At 50.2% G+C, this 15202-nt stretch overlaps 1 protein-coding gene across 1 annotated transcript in view; it reads right to left on the bottom strand.

Annotated features, from left to right (window-relative positions):
• Nucleotides 1-83: 83 nt before the first annotated feature.
• The window catches only part of LOC144148625 (uncharacterized), a 56978-nt gene continuing 41859 nt past the window's right edge, over nt 84-15202 (bottom strand). Inside the window, exons 6-8 of the mRNA XM_077680136.1 lie at nt 12784-12904; nt 10158-10331; nt 84-239 (exon numbers count right to left, since the gene is read on the bottom strand). Of these exons, the coding sequence (XP_077536262.1) occupies nt 114-239; nt 10158-10331; nt 12784-12904 (421 nt within the window). The 3' untranslated portion in view covers nt 84-113. The remainder of the gene's footprint in view (nt 240-10157; nt 10332-12783; nt 12905-15202) is intronic.

Genomic DNA, 15202 nt, shown 5'->3' with positions numbered 1-15202 from the left:
GGGTGTGCCTGGCTTGTACCCACTTCGGAACGGAATATCGGAATAACGGAACGGACGTAAGTGGGCCATTGGATTCACCAAGTCACCTGAAATGAACACCCATGAAAGGCACTTCAACTCACCTTCTCTGCCATAGTGCTTACTGTATCCGCCAGGAACACGAACTTGTCTGGTGCAATGAAACCTGCTTGATAGCTCGAGTTGATAACCTTAGACATCCTATTATCACTCGGGCAGATCTGGAACAGAGCGCGGAGGGCAACCTTGCAGGACATCTGAACGATTCCGCGACAGCGTCGCCTTTAAAATGGGTCGACACGTCCTGTGTGCAGGGAAGATGTACTAAACATATTTATTATTTCCAAGTAAAAAGCTACGTTTGAACGACTCTCTTAAAGCAATTCAGCAATTCCGATTGCAATTATCGGAACGCATCTGTACCTTAGCATACCTTAGCATACCTCCCCTTCAAATTGGTGAACATAGAATTCGCTGCCCCTACAGTTGTAATTCAAAGAATTTCGTTAACTGCTGGCCGGTTTAACATTTGTAATCACTGCTCGAACAGCGTGGGATTTTTGTTTCGTCTCTTGCGTTAGGAGTAGCTGATGCCTGTGAAAAAGTGTTAGAACCTTGCTTGCTTGTGTGTTCCAGGAGGAGGAATAACTTCATTTCGTCAGAAAAGGTCGTAAGGGAAGCCGAGCTGTAGGTCACGGGGGTGGCGACAAGACCATGTCTTAAAGCGACATCCAGTGCTCTTGTCACCATCTGAACTTCAAATAACAGGTCGGGAGTCATCTTCGGCACCTCCCACTACATGGAGTTAGCCAAATGCACATTACTAATCGGGGGATCCTCGGAGCAGCCATACACGATATGGGTTAAATATGCTCGTTTGGCATTTCGCAAGGAGCAGTCGTGTTGGTAATCTCCTGGATAAATCAGGGATAGTTGATACAACAACAACAAACGAACATTTATTAAAAGGGATCGCTCAAGGCCACATGGGGAAGAGGAGGGAGGGGAGATGAAGACTTCAATAGTTGATAGGGGTTATAGAATGTATTAGTCTGGAGCTGTCTCCAGGATACTGCCTGAATATTGCTAAGAGATTTATTGGGTAGAGGATATTGAATTACCTCGAAGTGGTATTGCATGGCGGTGTTTGTTCATGGAGAAAAATTGTGGTCGATCGCTTTTTCACAGGAATCGGTAAAATACGAAAGTGGAAGGGGCCTTCACAGGAGCAGTTGAATATTTAGGGAACTCCTTCATGTGCGAAGGGTTCACGACCCTGACACCGCCACGCGAAGTGGCGCAGACACGCAAGAAACAAAAATAACCAGTTTATTACAGGAAAACAAAATCAAATATGACATGCACAGAGACAGCAGCTTGAACACATAACGGTCATGGGAATAGCGCTACAGCGGGAGGTGCCTCAATTCACGCGCATCTCCCGTACACAAAGGCCCTGGCATCGAGCCGTCAACTGTCGGCGCTCATTAGCGTCATGGTGGGCTACTTCGGCTCTCCTCTCCTATACAGCAGCTCCACCTTAATGAGTCATTGGGAAGGACATAAGGCGCGTTCGGAGAGTGGCTACATCACTGTTCATAGCGTAGTCGGCAGAGCACCGCGTTCCTCCCATTGTGGCGAGAGACGAGAGAATTCGTGGGCTCGAATCCGGGCGCCGCTGCTTCAATAAAACTTTTTCTGGCGACGTCCCTTCCGTGACGGATATGACGTCACTGAGATCTTGGTGTACCCGTGCACAAAACACGTGCGTGTTAAAAAGTTGTTTCCCGTGGTGTCGGGCTCCAGTTGTGCACACCTTTTGTATACCCAACTGTTGTTTGTGGCTTGGTTTTTGTCAGCTGGCGAACTTCTAATGGTGGCTCTTCCAAGCCCTGAATGTCATCAAAGATTCGCATCTTGTCTGTGTGCCAGTGAGCCTGGCAGTTCTTCTTTGCTGTAGAGCAGAAAAAATTGGCTCAGCTTGCACCTGGGGTGCAAGGCTGGCGGAACAGCAGAGCTGGCATCCCCTCTCCCTTCGTGAAATACCCGGCTGTCAATCATCATCATCATCACCAACACATTAAACCCACTGCAGGACAAAGGCCTCTCGCATCGACTTCCAACCGCTCCTTCCCCGCGCTGTTCGAGTCCATTCTTTGCCTCTGAACCCTCTTATTGCATCAAGCCATCAAGTAATTGGCCTTCGTCTTATTTAAGACCCGTCCCTGGTTGCCCGCTCTGTCACCCTGGTAGCCAAATTGTCATTTCGACTAATTATGTGGCCAGCCCGTGTGCATATCTTTTTCGTTATTTGAACTATGAAACATCAAGTATAGTTTGTTTTGTGATCCACGAAGCTTGTTTCCTGTCGCTAACTGTCACTCCGATCACTATTCCTCCCATGGCCTGTTGAGCAGAACCAAGTTTGCTTTCAAGTTGTTTGGTAAGGCGCCGCCAGGTTTCCGCTGCGTACTTCATCACCTTACTTAAATGAACTTGCCACTGAAAGTTCTCCATGACTGGCAGGCCCGGATCGTTTCGTCTGAAGGCGTTAACATCTCTTCCAAAGTGGACCACGTTAGCATGCGCTAGAACCAGCATCCAAGTCCAAAGCCAACATCCGCGCAACGAACCCATAGGAAATGCGGTGCGCCCAGGGCGAGATGATAGCTCAATCGTATAGATTCCGGTTTCATAATGCGAGGGACCAAGGTGCGAATTCAACCATGGGAAGCACTTTTTCTTCCAAACTGGCTGCACATGTTATTGTTCTCCACCGCTGATAACACGCGCCCCTCGGTCCTTCACGGTAGCCTGGTTGTCAGGTTGCCGGCTTCACGGCGTAAAGGTCCTGGGTTAGACTCCTGAGACCACCTTAGCAACATTGTATCCTTGCGGCTTCAGGGTTTTCAGGAGTAAATCACCGTAGGGGCTCGGGCTGTCGGCGTCTCCAGAATTAGGCCCGTTCGTCACATGGCATTTCGTCATAGGCCCGCTCGTAATAGGCCGTTTGGTCACATAGGGATCATTCGTCATAGGCCAGTTTGTCCCTTAGGAAAGTTTGTCACAGGAACGTAAAAACAAAATTCGTGGCTTTTTTAGACGTAAGTGGTGATGAGGCATGACTATAGCTGGTGTGCAGTGGGAGGTGTGCAGTCGCACACGTTTTCGCAGTACCGGTCCTCTTAGCGTCTGCGACGCCGATCCTAAACTGGTAGTAAGGCACGCCCCAAAAATGTTTGGCTTTTGGGGAACCCGTGCACGAATTATCCTGGTCCTGCAGTCCAAACCACTCCCATCCGTCCCCCTTGCATTTCATATGAATGTCACAGTAGCGGACGCACGCTCGCGCGACTAATTTGCAGTGGCCGTAGCACTCCTTTTTCTCCAGTGTGAGCCGGGGCCCACACCAACTCCACCATCTTTTGAGGCGGGTTACTCTGAATGTTGCGGAGGGCTTCAGAAGAGATGGTCCCCCGTACAAAATGCAGCAGAGCCAGCTTGGAGTCCGTGACTATCTTGGGCGGGGTTGGACGTTGTGCGAGGGCCAGCGCAATGGCCGCTTCCTCTGCAGTCATGGGGGAGGTAGTTAAGATGTTAAGCGTGCTGAGGGGGGTGCAAGCGGAGTTGCGCGTTACGACCAGAGCATAGGCGTTGTGATGGCGGTATTCCGACGCATCACAGTACACCGCTTCCGGCCATTTTGCCAGTTCCCGATCCAAAGCGCGTGTACGGGCTTGGCGGTGCGCTAAGTTGTAGACGGGGTGCATGTGTCGGGGGAGGGGCCTTGTGAATATGTTTTCCCGAATTTCAAGTGGAATATGCATGACACTTTTAGCTTGTTCAGACAGCGGAATGCCTTGAGTAGCGGCGAGAATAGACTTGCCCGTTTCCATTAGTTCTAGGCGATTTCTCTGGGATGATAAATGGGCTTCAACTAATTCGGTGGCGGTGTTAAAAACTTCGAGATGGAGCAGACGATCCGTGGATGCGTTAGGGGGTATCTGCATGGCGGCGAAGTAGACCTAGCGGGTCAGGCCATCGATCTTGTTCAACTCGACCTTGAACGCTTGTATAAATGGCAGAGTATAGAGGAGGCGGCTGATAAAAAGGAGTGGACTAGGTGAAGGCGGTCCCTTTCATCTAGTCCATGGTGTCGGTTGGTTACCCGCCGAAGGAGTGCAATAATTTGGTCGACATGAGATCCGAGTTGTTGTATGAAGAAAGCATTGGATCGATTCTGCTGGATAAGTAGGTCAGGGATTCGGAGGCGGGAGACTTTAGGGACTGTATGGCCTTGTACCGTTATTTCGATTTGGGGTTTTGCTGGAGTACGTGTACGAGGAGGGAGGATTAACAGCTCGCATTTGGAAGGGGAGCAGGGGGGTCCAGCCAAGGTTGCCTGAGAGCTGACCGCATCGGCGCCTGCTTGGAGAGTGCTTTCAATATGTCCATCATTACCTCCTGGGACCCAGAGTGTATTTTCATCAGCGTACACGCCAATATGAAGGTGCGGGATCTGTTTGAGAGATTCGGCAACAGGCAGGAGGGCGAGATTGAAAAGCGCAAGGGTAGAGGACAGCCCCTTGGGGAGTACCTCTGCTGGTGTGTGGGACCAAGCGTATGGTGGCTGTTCGGTCACTCAGGAAAGCTCTGACATAGTTATACACCCTCAAACCGGGGGAAATGGCTCAGAGGCCGGCTATTATTGCATCGTGAGTGACCATGTCGAAGCCATTTTTAAGATCAAGCGCCAGCATGGCTGCGTTGTCCACTTTGCTGGGAGGCTGGACAATTTCATTAGATACTTGTAGTAGTAGAACTTGAGCAGAGAGTTTAGGTCTGAATCCAAGCATTTCTTGTGGAAGGGTTTCGGTTTGAATTACGTGGTGGGTAAGTCTGGCTAGGATGACGTGCTCCAGCACTTTGCCAACGCAGGAGGTAAGCGAGATGGGGCGGAGCTGATCTAGGGCTACAGGTTTGCCGGGTTTTGGGATGAAAGAAATTGCTGCTGTACGCCAGTCTGGGGGGAGAGCGCCACTTCGCCAGTAGTGATTGTAGTATTCGGTTAGTTGTGTGATGGAGGCGTCATCTAGGTTGCGGAGCATCTTGTTGGTTACAGGGTCGGGACCGGGAGCTGAACCAAGTTTGATGGTTTGAAGTGCTGTCCTGACTTCTGCTTTGGTGATGTCAGCGTCGAGTTGGTCGTTATCTTCTCCGCGATAGGCTGGGAGTTGTGTTCATGGTCCTTCCGGTATGTATAGGGAGCGAAGCTGGGTCATGATTTCGGAGAGGGAGCCAGGGGTATTGTGCATCAGTTTCTGTAGTTTTCGAGACTGGGCCGTGCGTGTGTTCTCAAGGTTGAGTAGGTGCCGTAGGAGGGTCCAAGTTTTGCGCATACTGAGCGCTCCCCGCATCTGGTCACAAATTTGATGCCACTGTTCTTGGCTGTTTGATATAATCCTGTATGGTGTTGTCAAGTTCAGTAAGTTTACGGTGGATGGCCCGGTTTGTCTTGTTACGCAGCCAACTCTTCTGTATGCTGCGGTAAGCCTGCCACAGGTGCTGAAGGCGGGAGTCGACTCTGTCAGAGGGGATATCCGGGTCAATGCGGGCGCTGGCTGCTTGGGTATCTTGTAAGAGTTGCTTGACCCAAGTTGTGTACTTGTCCGCAGCCGGAGGTGTTGCAAGTTGAGGGTGGGATCTGATCTGACGGAACTTGTCCCAATCCGTAATGTGAGCATGCCGGCATAGGGGAGTGTACTGCTTGGCGATGGAGACATCCGATTGTAGAATGTAGTGGTCACTACCCAAGGTGTATTCGGTGCAGGTCCATTGCAGCTGTTCCACATCCTTGGATAGGGTTAAATCGGGGGCAGTGTTCCTCTGCACACTCGTACCCAGACGGGTGGCCGTGTAAGGATCTCATTCCGGAGTGAAATTACCTTTTTGAATTTGTTCCACCAATAGGCGACCTTTTTTAGTGGTATAAGCATAGCCCCATGACGTGTGAGGGGCGTTGAAATCGCCGACAACGAGGAAGGGGTGCTTGGCTGCTTTCCGCGAAGCTGCAGTGAGGAGAGAATTGAACCTGTGTTGGTGCTCTCTGGGGTTGTGTAGATGTTTAGAATGGAGATGCTATTGTCACCCTTGCCGCGAGGGAGCACTTCAATGAAAATATGTGGGATTGTTGTCTCAGTCAGGGATAACTGATTGACTACTACGTTGCGGTGGTCTAGAATGGCTGTAACATGGTGACCTGTGTGTTGAATGCTTTGGTAACCCGGTAGTATGACTGCTATCCCAGTTTCATGGAGAGCGATCATATCAGGGGCTTTGTCTTGGGATTGGGTGAGGAGCAATAGCGAGTTTCTCTTTTTCTTGTAGCCCCGGCAATTCCATTGACAGATACGGAGCATGCTAGTAGTCTTGCGAGGGGTCATCAGGAATATCAGGAAGAGGTTGCGAGCTTGACGATGGGACCAAAAGGGCGGCAAAAGTCGTTTTGATTTTATGGAATTGAGTGAGGCAGGCGTGTATCTCTGTCTTTAAGGCTTCTACCATTGCCTGTGTGGTAGCTTGGTTAGTCAAAAGGTTTGATGAAGATGGATGTATTCAGCTTTTTGCTCGGATAAAGCGCTATGGCAAGTATGTTCAACGGCTGCAATCTGGTCGACGAGGGAGGGTTGGCTGTCATCAATGGGAGAAGTCGATTTTGTTGCCCGTCTCTTCGAGGGAGGCGATGTGTTGGAGTCTACCGACATTAATGGGGGAGGAGGAGGAAACATAGTAGAGCTTTGTGTGCTCTACTCTTTGTGTGGAAGAGTGGGGAGGAGGGGGGTTAATTGGCATTGTCGAGGGCTTAGCGGCATGTTTGAGGGCAAGGTTTTCTTGTCTTAGCATGGCATTTTCCTTGCGAAGGTGTGCCAATTCTTGTCGAATTCTTCGTAGTCCTTGAAAGAAAGCGTTAGGGATGTTGGGGGGATTGTGCAGTGAGCTAGAGACAGAGGAATGCTGAGTGCTCACCTTGGTGGCTTCAGCATTAGGGTCACGGGGTGGCTGGTTGGCCTTGTTCTTCGAGTCTTGTTGCTTCGTGGGCTTCCCCAAGGCAGGGGATTGTGAAGCCTGTCGCTGACTCGGTGAGGCCCCATCCCTTGAAGTCCGAGCGGTAGCAATGACTTGAGAGTATATGGGGGCTTGTCGTCGTGGTTGAAAGCGCCTCGGCCATTCAGCAGAACCCGTTAATTAAGTGAGCCCCCCCCCCACCCACACCATGAACCTGGGAGTACACTTGTGTGGGTCCGGTGGGTTGACGATTCCGCACTGTACGCAGCGAGGCGGTGGCTGGGTAGTAGGACAGTCGTCCTTGCGATGGCCGGTGCGCCAAAATGGGGTGCAGGCTTCCGTGTTTCGCTTGAAAGGCTTGCAGCGGTAGGTAACAGCGCATTATCGCTCCCAAAACGAAACGGTCGTGCCTTCGAAGAGGATTTGTATACGATGTTTGAACAGTTCAGTCTCTTCGCGTCCAGAATACCTAGATCGGGATTATAGTGCATGAGGCTGTGCTAGATTTGCTCTGCCGTGTCCGTGCTGGGAATATTGAAGATTACTCCCAGTGCCGTGTTGGACGGTGCAGAAACGTGGGCTGCGACCGGGCATTGTTGCCCGCTGTGGTTGATGGCTGTCATACTGGTGTATCGTATACGGCTCGTTCCTCGTGAGGGTAGCTGATGATTATGTAGTTGGCTCTAGCTTGGATGCGGACTTGATTCTCGTCATTGTGGGTGAGTCCTGCAGCTTGCATGATGATATCAGCAAGCGTAGCCGCGGCGATGGAAACGACGGCCCGTCCACCTCGCGGGCGGAGGATAACTTTGATATCATTTTCTTGCAAGGGAGTGACGGGAGGCTTACTGTATTTGGGTTGGCGGCGGCGGTGTTGTTGCCCGGCGTCGCTGGGTGTCGTTGAGGCACGCGAGTCGGCGGCAGGAGTGCAATTGTCTGCGGTCGCGGTCTTGCGTTGAAGGCAGCGGCGTAGTGTAAGCCACCCGGGTTGTTGGAGTTCGGTTGGGTCAACGTCGGTACCTTCGACGGCGTAATCCATTTCGGCGACGAAGGAAGCGCGAGGGGTTGCTTCAGGCGGAGGGGTAGACAACGGAAGACATACGTGGTGGGGCGCGTCGAGGCGGCGGGGAGGCGTCCGCCCCGCCAAGCCTGATGGTGAGGCTTAGCAGTGGAACCGGCGTGACGCAAATGGAAAAACCGTATAAAATCCGCTGGGAACGTCCGATGGTCACAACTGGTGTCAGCAGACTCCGCGAAACGTTAGGAAGTTCGCACATCACGTATGAAGGAATAACTGGTAAAAGATCACATGGAGAACGGCAAAAAAAAAATCGGAGCCGAGGTGAGCCCGGGGTATCTGCGGCGGCCCCCTGGTGGCCCGAAGGGCTTTGAGCCGTGGTCGGCAATACAGCTACATCCAAGTTTAATGGAGCGAAACCAAGACTCAGCCACACTAAGTCAAGCTTTTGCTTTGCATATCGAAGATTAGCTGAGATAAGCCACTTGTATTTCTGGGTTTGTTTGTGTTGTTATGATTTATTACTTTTGTTTGTTCTCAATATTATTTGGAATTTTTTTTTTCTTTCCTGAATCCTATAATTGTCCTTCGCGCCCAATGAAAAATCCTGCGTGCGCCACTGAAGCCGACATAAGAGAAGCCCAGCTCCGGTGTTTTAGCAGATTTCACACTGTGGGGAACAGGGTTCAACGTTCTCTGTCTCTACCATCGCTATGGTTTTTTCGGTCTTTTTGCGCGAATGCCTTAAGCCAGCTCCTCGTTTGACGTGCTCGTGGCGTTTCGTTCAGGTGTCACCCGACGCGCACTATTCTACAAATTTTTAAAGACGATAGTCTTTCTTGGGCTACTTAAACCCAGAAATTTTGGTCTGTCTGTATGTCTGCATGTCTGCCTGTCCGTCTGTCTGTATGTGACTCGATTCAGCCACCCGGCCAAAGCAAAGCAATTGCCTGCGCAATAGTCTTATATAGTCACAGCTAAATCTACCCGTCTATGTCCGGTGGAATGTTCATACTTGTCAACATTGTTGAAGAAGAACAAGACATTACGCAAATATGAGACAACAAATCAATACAGAAGTGATGGTTGCAGTGTTCCTTTATAAAAAAAATCAAACATGCTTGACTTTTCGGAAACTAAATACTTCATCAACTGCAGAAAAAGAATTCACTCCGCCGTCGCCTGCTGTCGCCCGCGCCACTATAGCTTCTGGCGCCATTTTAAGAAATAAACCGGCAACAGTTACGCAAGGTTCCACTAGATAGGTTCCACGTTCTGCTTGCAACGCACGTGGAGTAGGGAAACGCGGTTCTATAAACTTTGAAGTATGGCGCCTCGATTAACGCGCGTCTTCGCCGTACGGCAGCGTTCTCATCGAGACACCCGGTTTGGTGCAGTGGAACGCAAGAAATTTAAAATGAGTTAAGCAAACCTTTGGCGTCTTCACCTTGGGAGGAGCACGACGCAAGAGGAACAACATGATAGGCGAGCGGGAAAGCGACGGGAGGCATTTACTTCGCAAAAGCCGATAAAGACTATCGTCTTTTGACGGCATTTGCAACGAAAGGAGCAGATACGCGGCCAATTTTGTTTCAGTTTTTCCGAATTTTGTAAAGCACCCGCATTATCATCTCAAAGCTCGCGATTTCTGGTCTATCCCCAAGAAACTAAACTTTTTCCTGTAATGGGGCATTTTAAGGTTTTGCCTAACAAAATCCGGTTAATAACCTCCCTCTTCAGGGAGCAAACGAATTGTGGTGGGGTCACACGACACTTGTTCTTTAGGCTACTGCCTCATGAACAGACAATGTCAGCGTCTCAGTAACATAAGGGCTGGGGAATGAGTGGTCGTAACGCTCCCCGACAAAACTTGCTCACAGTCTGTTCCCGAAATGGCTAGACGGCTGCAGTCAATGGTTTACGAGTAAGCAAAACGCACTCTAACAAGGTCTCAGCGCTCAGCAGCAAGTCCTAATCTCAAAACATAGTGTTGAGATTGACTACAATAACGTTCCAGCCCCAGGCAGATATGATCCTAAGTTGAGGGGGGACTCACAATTTCCGCGCTGGTGAAGCCGCTGCTGGTGCACTTTGCGTACGCGATCTGGTCGGGGTTGGGGGCGCCCTGGTCCAACGTGTAGGTCAAAGTGGCCATCTCCATAGAGAGGCCCACGACAGCTCCGGGGTTCTTGTACTGGAAACTCGGCTTCACCAGCTCCCCGTGGCGCTGCTGCACGCGCCGACCGTTCGCACATAGGTGAGGTAGGGTTGCGGAAAGAAATGTAACGAAAAAAATTGGCCTTTTATCTGCTCACTTCGTTGCAAATGTCGCTAAAAGACGTTGCCGTCTGGCGCCCTGCCATGTAAATGCCTCTCTTCTCTTTCCCGCTCTGCTCTAATGATCTGCCTCTCCCGTCTCTCTCCTCCCAAGATAAACACGACAGCGGTTTGCTGAAGTCAATTTAAATTTACTGCGTTCAACTGTTGCACGTCGAAAGCCTCGACGCCAGCGCTGCCGTACGGTGGAGACGCGAGTGAATCAAGGCGTCCTACTACCTCAACGTGCGTTCCAAGCTGAACGTGAAAACTATCTAGGGGAACCTTTCGTGCTGTTTCATTTCTTGAAATGCCGCTAGGGAAATCGCGGGCAGCCGCTTTTGTATTTTTCTGGATGTATCTTTAATTAAAGCAACCATCTGTGTATTTTTAATAGAGAAAGCACTCCGAATTATACTTATGTATTGATGTCATGCGTCAGAATGCCCAATATTTTGTTTTTTGGCTCAACAATGTTGGCAAGTATGAACATTGCCACCTGACGTATGCGTTTAAATTTGGCTGTGGATAAATAAACCTGATAAGCAGCATCTGTTTAAATTTGGCCAGGCGGCTGAATGGCGAGACATACAGACAGACAGACAGACAGACAGACAGACAGACAGACAGACAGACAGACAGACAGACAGACAGACAGACAGACAGACAGACAGACAGACAGACAGACAGACAGACAGACAGACAGACAGACAGACAGACAGACTAAAAGTTTCACGTTCAAATTGCCCAAGAAAGACCATCGTCTTTAAAATTGTTGATGCGCCTTCCAATATTTCGGGTCAAACACCTGCCATAGCGCAATTCAAATGAAATAAGCTCATGTGGCAACGAAGTCCTAGAGCAAGAAAGCTGGATTTGTGGTAAGCGACATTTCAGTACCAGCGGGATTGACTCGATGACATGGTTTCAGTGCTAAAATAGAGGAACACGTGAAAAGCCACAGGCAAAACGTTCTGTCGCTTTTCGGAATCGCTTGTCCTGCCACTTTTGAAGTGTTCGCTTATTTCAGCGCTAAAACCCTGTTTTCAGGTGTCCACCCCGAGCAACAAGTCCTTTTCAAGGGAGCGATTTTCCCTCTATGCCCGGCAGCGGGAGCACGAAAGAAACACTTCAAATTACCGTAAGGAAAGTCGAGCAAGTTGGTGTGGTTGCATTCTTTGAACAGCGCTAACACGACGGGGACACGGAAAGAAGGATGAACACAGGCGCTGACTATTAACTCAAATTTATTCAAAGGAGAACAACGTTTACATGCACATATATCTGTTCATTCCCAAATGATTGCATATATCGATGAAAAGAGCTGCAAAAATTTTTATCGAAGAATCGAGAATTTTATTGAAGAATCGAAGTTTTTTTATCGATTACTGTTTACACCGATAAAAGCAGCAGGAAGAATTTTTTAGCAGGATAAGCGCACTAGAAGCTGGTACTTCTAGTGCACTTAGCCTCTTATGGTGAGAACGTGAAGGAATAAATCGAAAGTATGAAAGTACCTGCAACGGTGGCTCAGTGGCTAAGGCGTTACGCTGCGGAGCACAAGGTCGGAGGTTCGATTTCCGGCCGCAGCGGCCGCTTTTCTGAAGAAAGCAAAAAGCAAATACGACCGCGTGTACGAGATTTAGGCGCACGCTAAAGATCCCCAGGGTCAAATTCAATCCGGAGCCCTCCACTACGGCGTGCCTCGTCGCCTTCGCTGCGTCGGCGCGTTAAACCCTATAAAGAATCAATCGTAGGTATGAAAATAAGCAGTGTACATCCGAGTCAACCATTACGCGGTAACTGAGAAGAACTTCTTGCTGGACCACTTGGTGAATAGATGCCATGATTTAAAGCGCAACAAAAACACCCGGACGAAGAACACACTAGACGAGACAGGCGCTAACATCCAAGTGAGAGAGAAGCAGTTGGAAGTTAGCGCTCTGTTCTTCGTCCGTGTGTTTGTGTTGCGCTTCAAATCATGGCATTCTGCAGTAAGTTTGAAGCCCCCATAAAATACAAGTAAAAAGGTGGACGGAGATCAAAAGGACCCTCAACTGGCAATCGCACTGGTAAACACACTTGGGGGAGAAGGGGGGTGGGGGCAGGTGTGCGCATCGCTGGGGGACAGACAGACAGACAGACAGGCAAATTTTCGCATTATTTAGCCCAAGAAAGGCTACCGTCATTAAAAATGCTGTTTTCAATGCTTAAGCTTCCCCGGTCAATTAAGGTGCTGGGGATGGCATTTATTCCCGTTTTTTGGTTTCTTTAACTTTTAGCAACATATTTTTTCTACGACAGCGCAGAACAAGGTAACCTAGGGAGTATATAGTCAATATTTAGCGATTGTGTGGGGTACTCACTAAGGAGGGGAAGGAGTCATATGGTGAAGTGGTCGCCGTGGGCGGTGCAGCTCGGCATTTTGCCTGGGATTGGCGGAAGCCCGTCGAGCTGATGGCGATCACAGTGTCCGCCTTGATGGTGCTGCATTGAAGAAAAATGGACGGGAGTGAGGCATCAGCTCTCGCTTCTGTGCGTTGCTTTTGGCGTGGCACGGTGTAATTATTCATTGGTTACGGTAATGATGCCCATTGGCAACACTCTCTCCACCTAATGGAACCTTCTTGAGCTTAAAAATGGCTGACAATTCCAATACTCCCTCATGCAGAACTTGTGCACAGCAAGAACTGCATTCTTCTCGGTCAAGGCGCATATCTGATGCGTCTCAGGAAGTCATGGCGTAGTCAGCGAACGCACGTCGGCACGCGCTACTCTGCTTTTATCTAGCAGTGCGCCACCGCTGCCGAGCCTGTTGTAAATCGCGTTTGAAACTACCCTGCAAATTTCACGTGGTTTGTATGAGCCACGCGACGAGGACGACGACGAAGGACCCGAAGGACTGATGTACATGCAGCACGCAGGGCGTCCACGGCTTCTGTGCTTTTCGAGAACTTGAAAGAACAAGACCCTTGCTTGCATAGATACCTGGTTTTGCGTTTCCTTTCTCGGGCGCCACATAGGCGCCGAGTGCGGTTTTCACAATCGTGTCTTACGCGGCCTTGGCATACTGCTTTCCTCGTACTTACGGAAGAGCGTCTCGCGCCGCATCGGCACACCGCCCTCCCCCTTACACTTTTAGCCACACTTTCCTCATACGTTTTCTTTCCCTTCGGTGTCCCGCCGATCGCTGGGTAACGAGGACAACTGCAACGTCAAACTAGAGTAGCGGGCGCAAAGTACTTACCATCAAAATATTCGCATCTACTCGCTCACCTTGCGACTAGGAAGAAACACCGCATTCTTCGAGGAATTAAACTGTATTTGTTTTTTTTTTATTTCAGATCGTAGATGCATGTCCGGGATGAATGATCCAGGAATCAGTAGTGGTTACACACACTGCGCCAAAAAACGAAATGGCGCTTGCAAGAGCCACATGTGACGTATCTACGGCATATTAGCTTGTAATTTCTCACTCTTTCCTTGCTTTCCTAACGACTTATTCAAATATTCATTGAAAATGAAAACTGCAATATAGAAGCACAGGGGATGACCTTGTTGACATTTTCATGTGTGAGGGCACCCCCGGAGAAGGGATGCATCAAACCCCAAGGAAAGGAAAAAAAAAAGAACAAAGATACGGCCATTTGAACTGCTTACCCTGAGTGCACCAATGAGCGAACGCCACAGCATAAACCCTTAGGCATCATGGTGAAATATGGTAGCGCGCTGGTCAGCCAGTTAGAGAACGCAGTGCAGGCGTGCAGGAGACCAGTGGCGTGATGACCATGTATGGGAATAAACAAGCAAGGAGCCAATGAGAGTGCGCCACGAGAGAGCCCAGAGGGGTTAAAAGCGGGGCGCACAAAGAGAAGCGAGAGACAAGAAACGGGACGCCAGAAACCAGGAGGCGGTAGGAGCATGTGACCTTCAAGGAACGAGCCAGGGGACGTGGCCAGTACAGCGACTATGACTGCCAACCCTGGGCGGGAGCGGGCCGATTTCGCATCGGCTGCGGCATCCTAGGCGCACCACGAACCTGTTTCTTCGTGGCCCCAGCGGCGGCAGTCGGGCACCTGCGGCCGACGTCCACGCTTCGTCGACCTTCGTTTCGACGGCCCCGAAATGCTACGTTCGTGCCGAGCCTATCTGGGACCTATAGTGGGAGCAGGCTACCAGGGGGTAGTCACAGAGGAAACTTCAGGACGCGCGAAGCCCACGTCGTCCAATAAACGGCCGCGTGCATCGAGCGCCGGCATCAAGCACCTCCAGCGGGAGCGGCTACAAGGGGGTAGCCACCAAGAAAACAAGTGAGGACGCGCGGAGCCGACGGCGTCCAAGGAGTGACCGCGCGCATCGAACGCCGGCACCGAAGCGAGACGAGGACGGCTACCACCGAGTCCCGGCCACGCAAGGGTGCGACACGTCATCGCCGACGAACCAGGTAGGCTAGAATAGGGACGCAGTCATAAAAAGCAACTAGGAGGTTGGGGTGGTAGAGAGACCACTTAGGACGTGATGCAATGAGCTGATTTGAACTAGTTGTATGGAACTTTATTGTCGAGACATTTGGGCTTTGCCTGGAATTGTATTTTGGGATGTTTAGTAAGGGGTTGAATGGTTAGCAGTTTTTGTGCAATTTTCTTGAGTGGTTTGCTTTAGGGTTTTCCAAGTGTGCATTAAATGTATCTTTTGCAAAACACGACAACTGCTTTCTCTCTGTGAGCTGCTGAAGACAACCCTCACCATCCGTTCACGTGACAGACATTTTGTCACGTCACTGGG

This window comes from Haemaphysalis longicornis, unplaced genomic scaffold, assembly GCF_048455015.1.
Source record: "Haemaphysalis longicornis isolate Haplotype H1 unplaced genomic scaffold, Haemaphysalis longicornis Haplotype H1 scaffold_8, whole genome shotgun sequence".
NCBI classification, from domain to species: domain Eukaryota; kingdom Metazoa; phylum Arthropoda; class Arachnida; order Ixodida; family Ixodidae; genus Haemaphysalis; species Haemaphysalis longicornis.
This window is presented reverse-complemented; position numbering and strand designations above follow the sequence as displayed.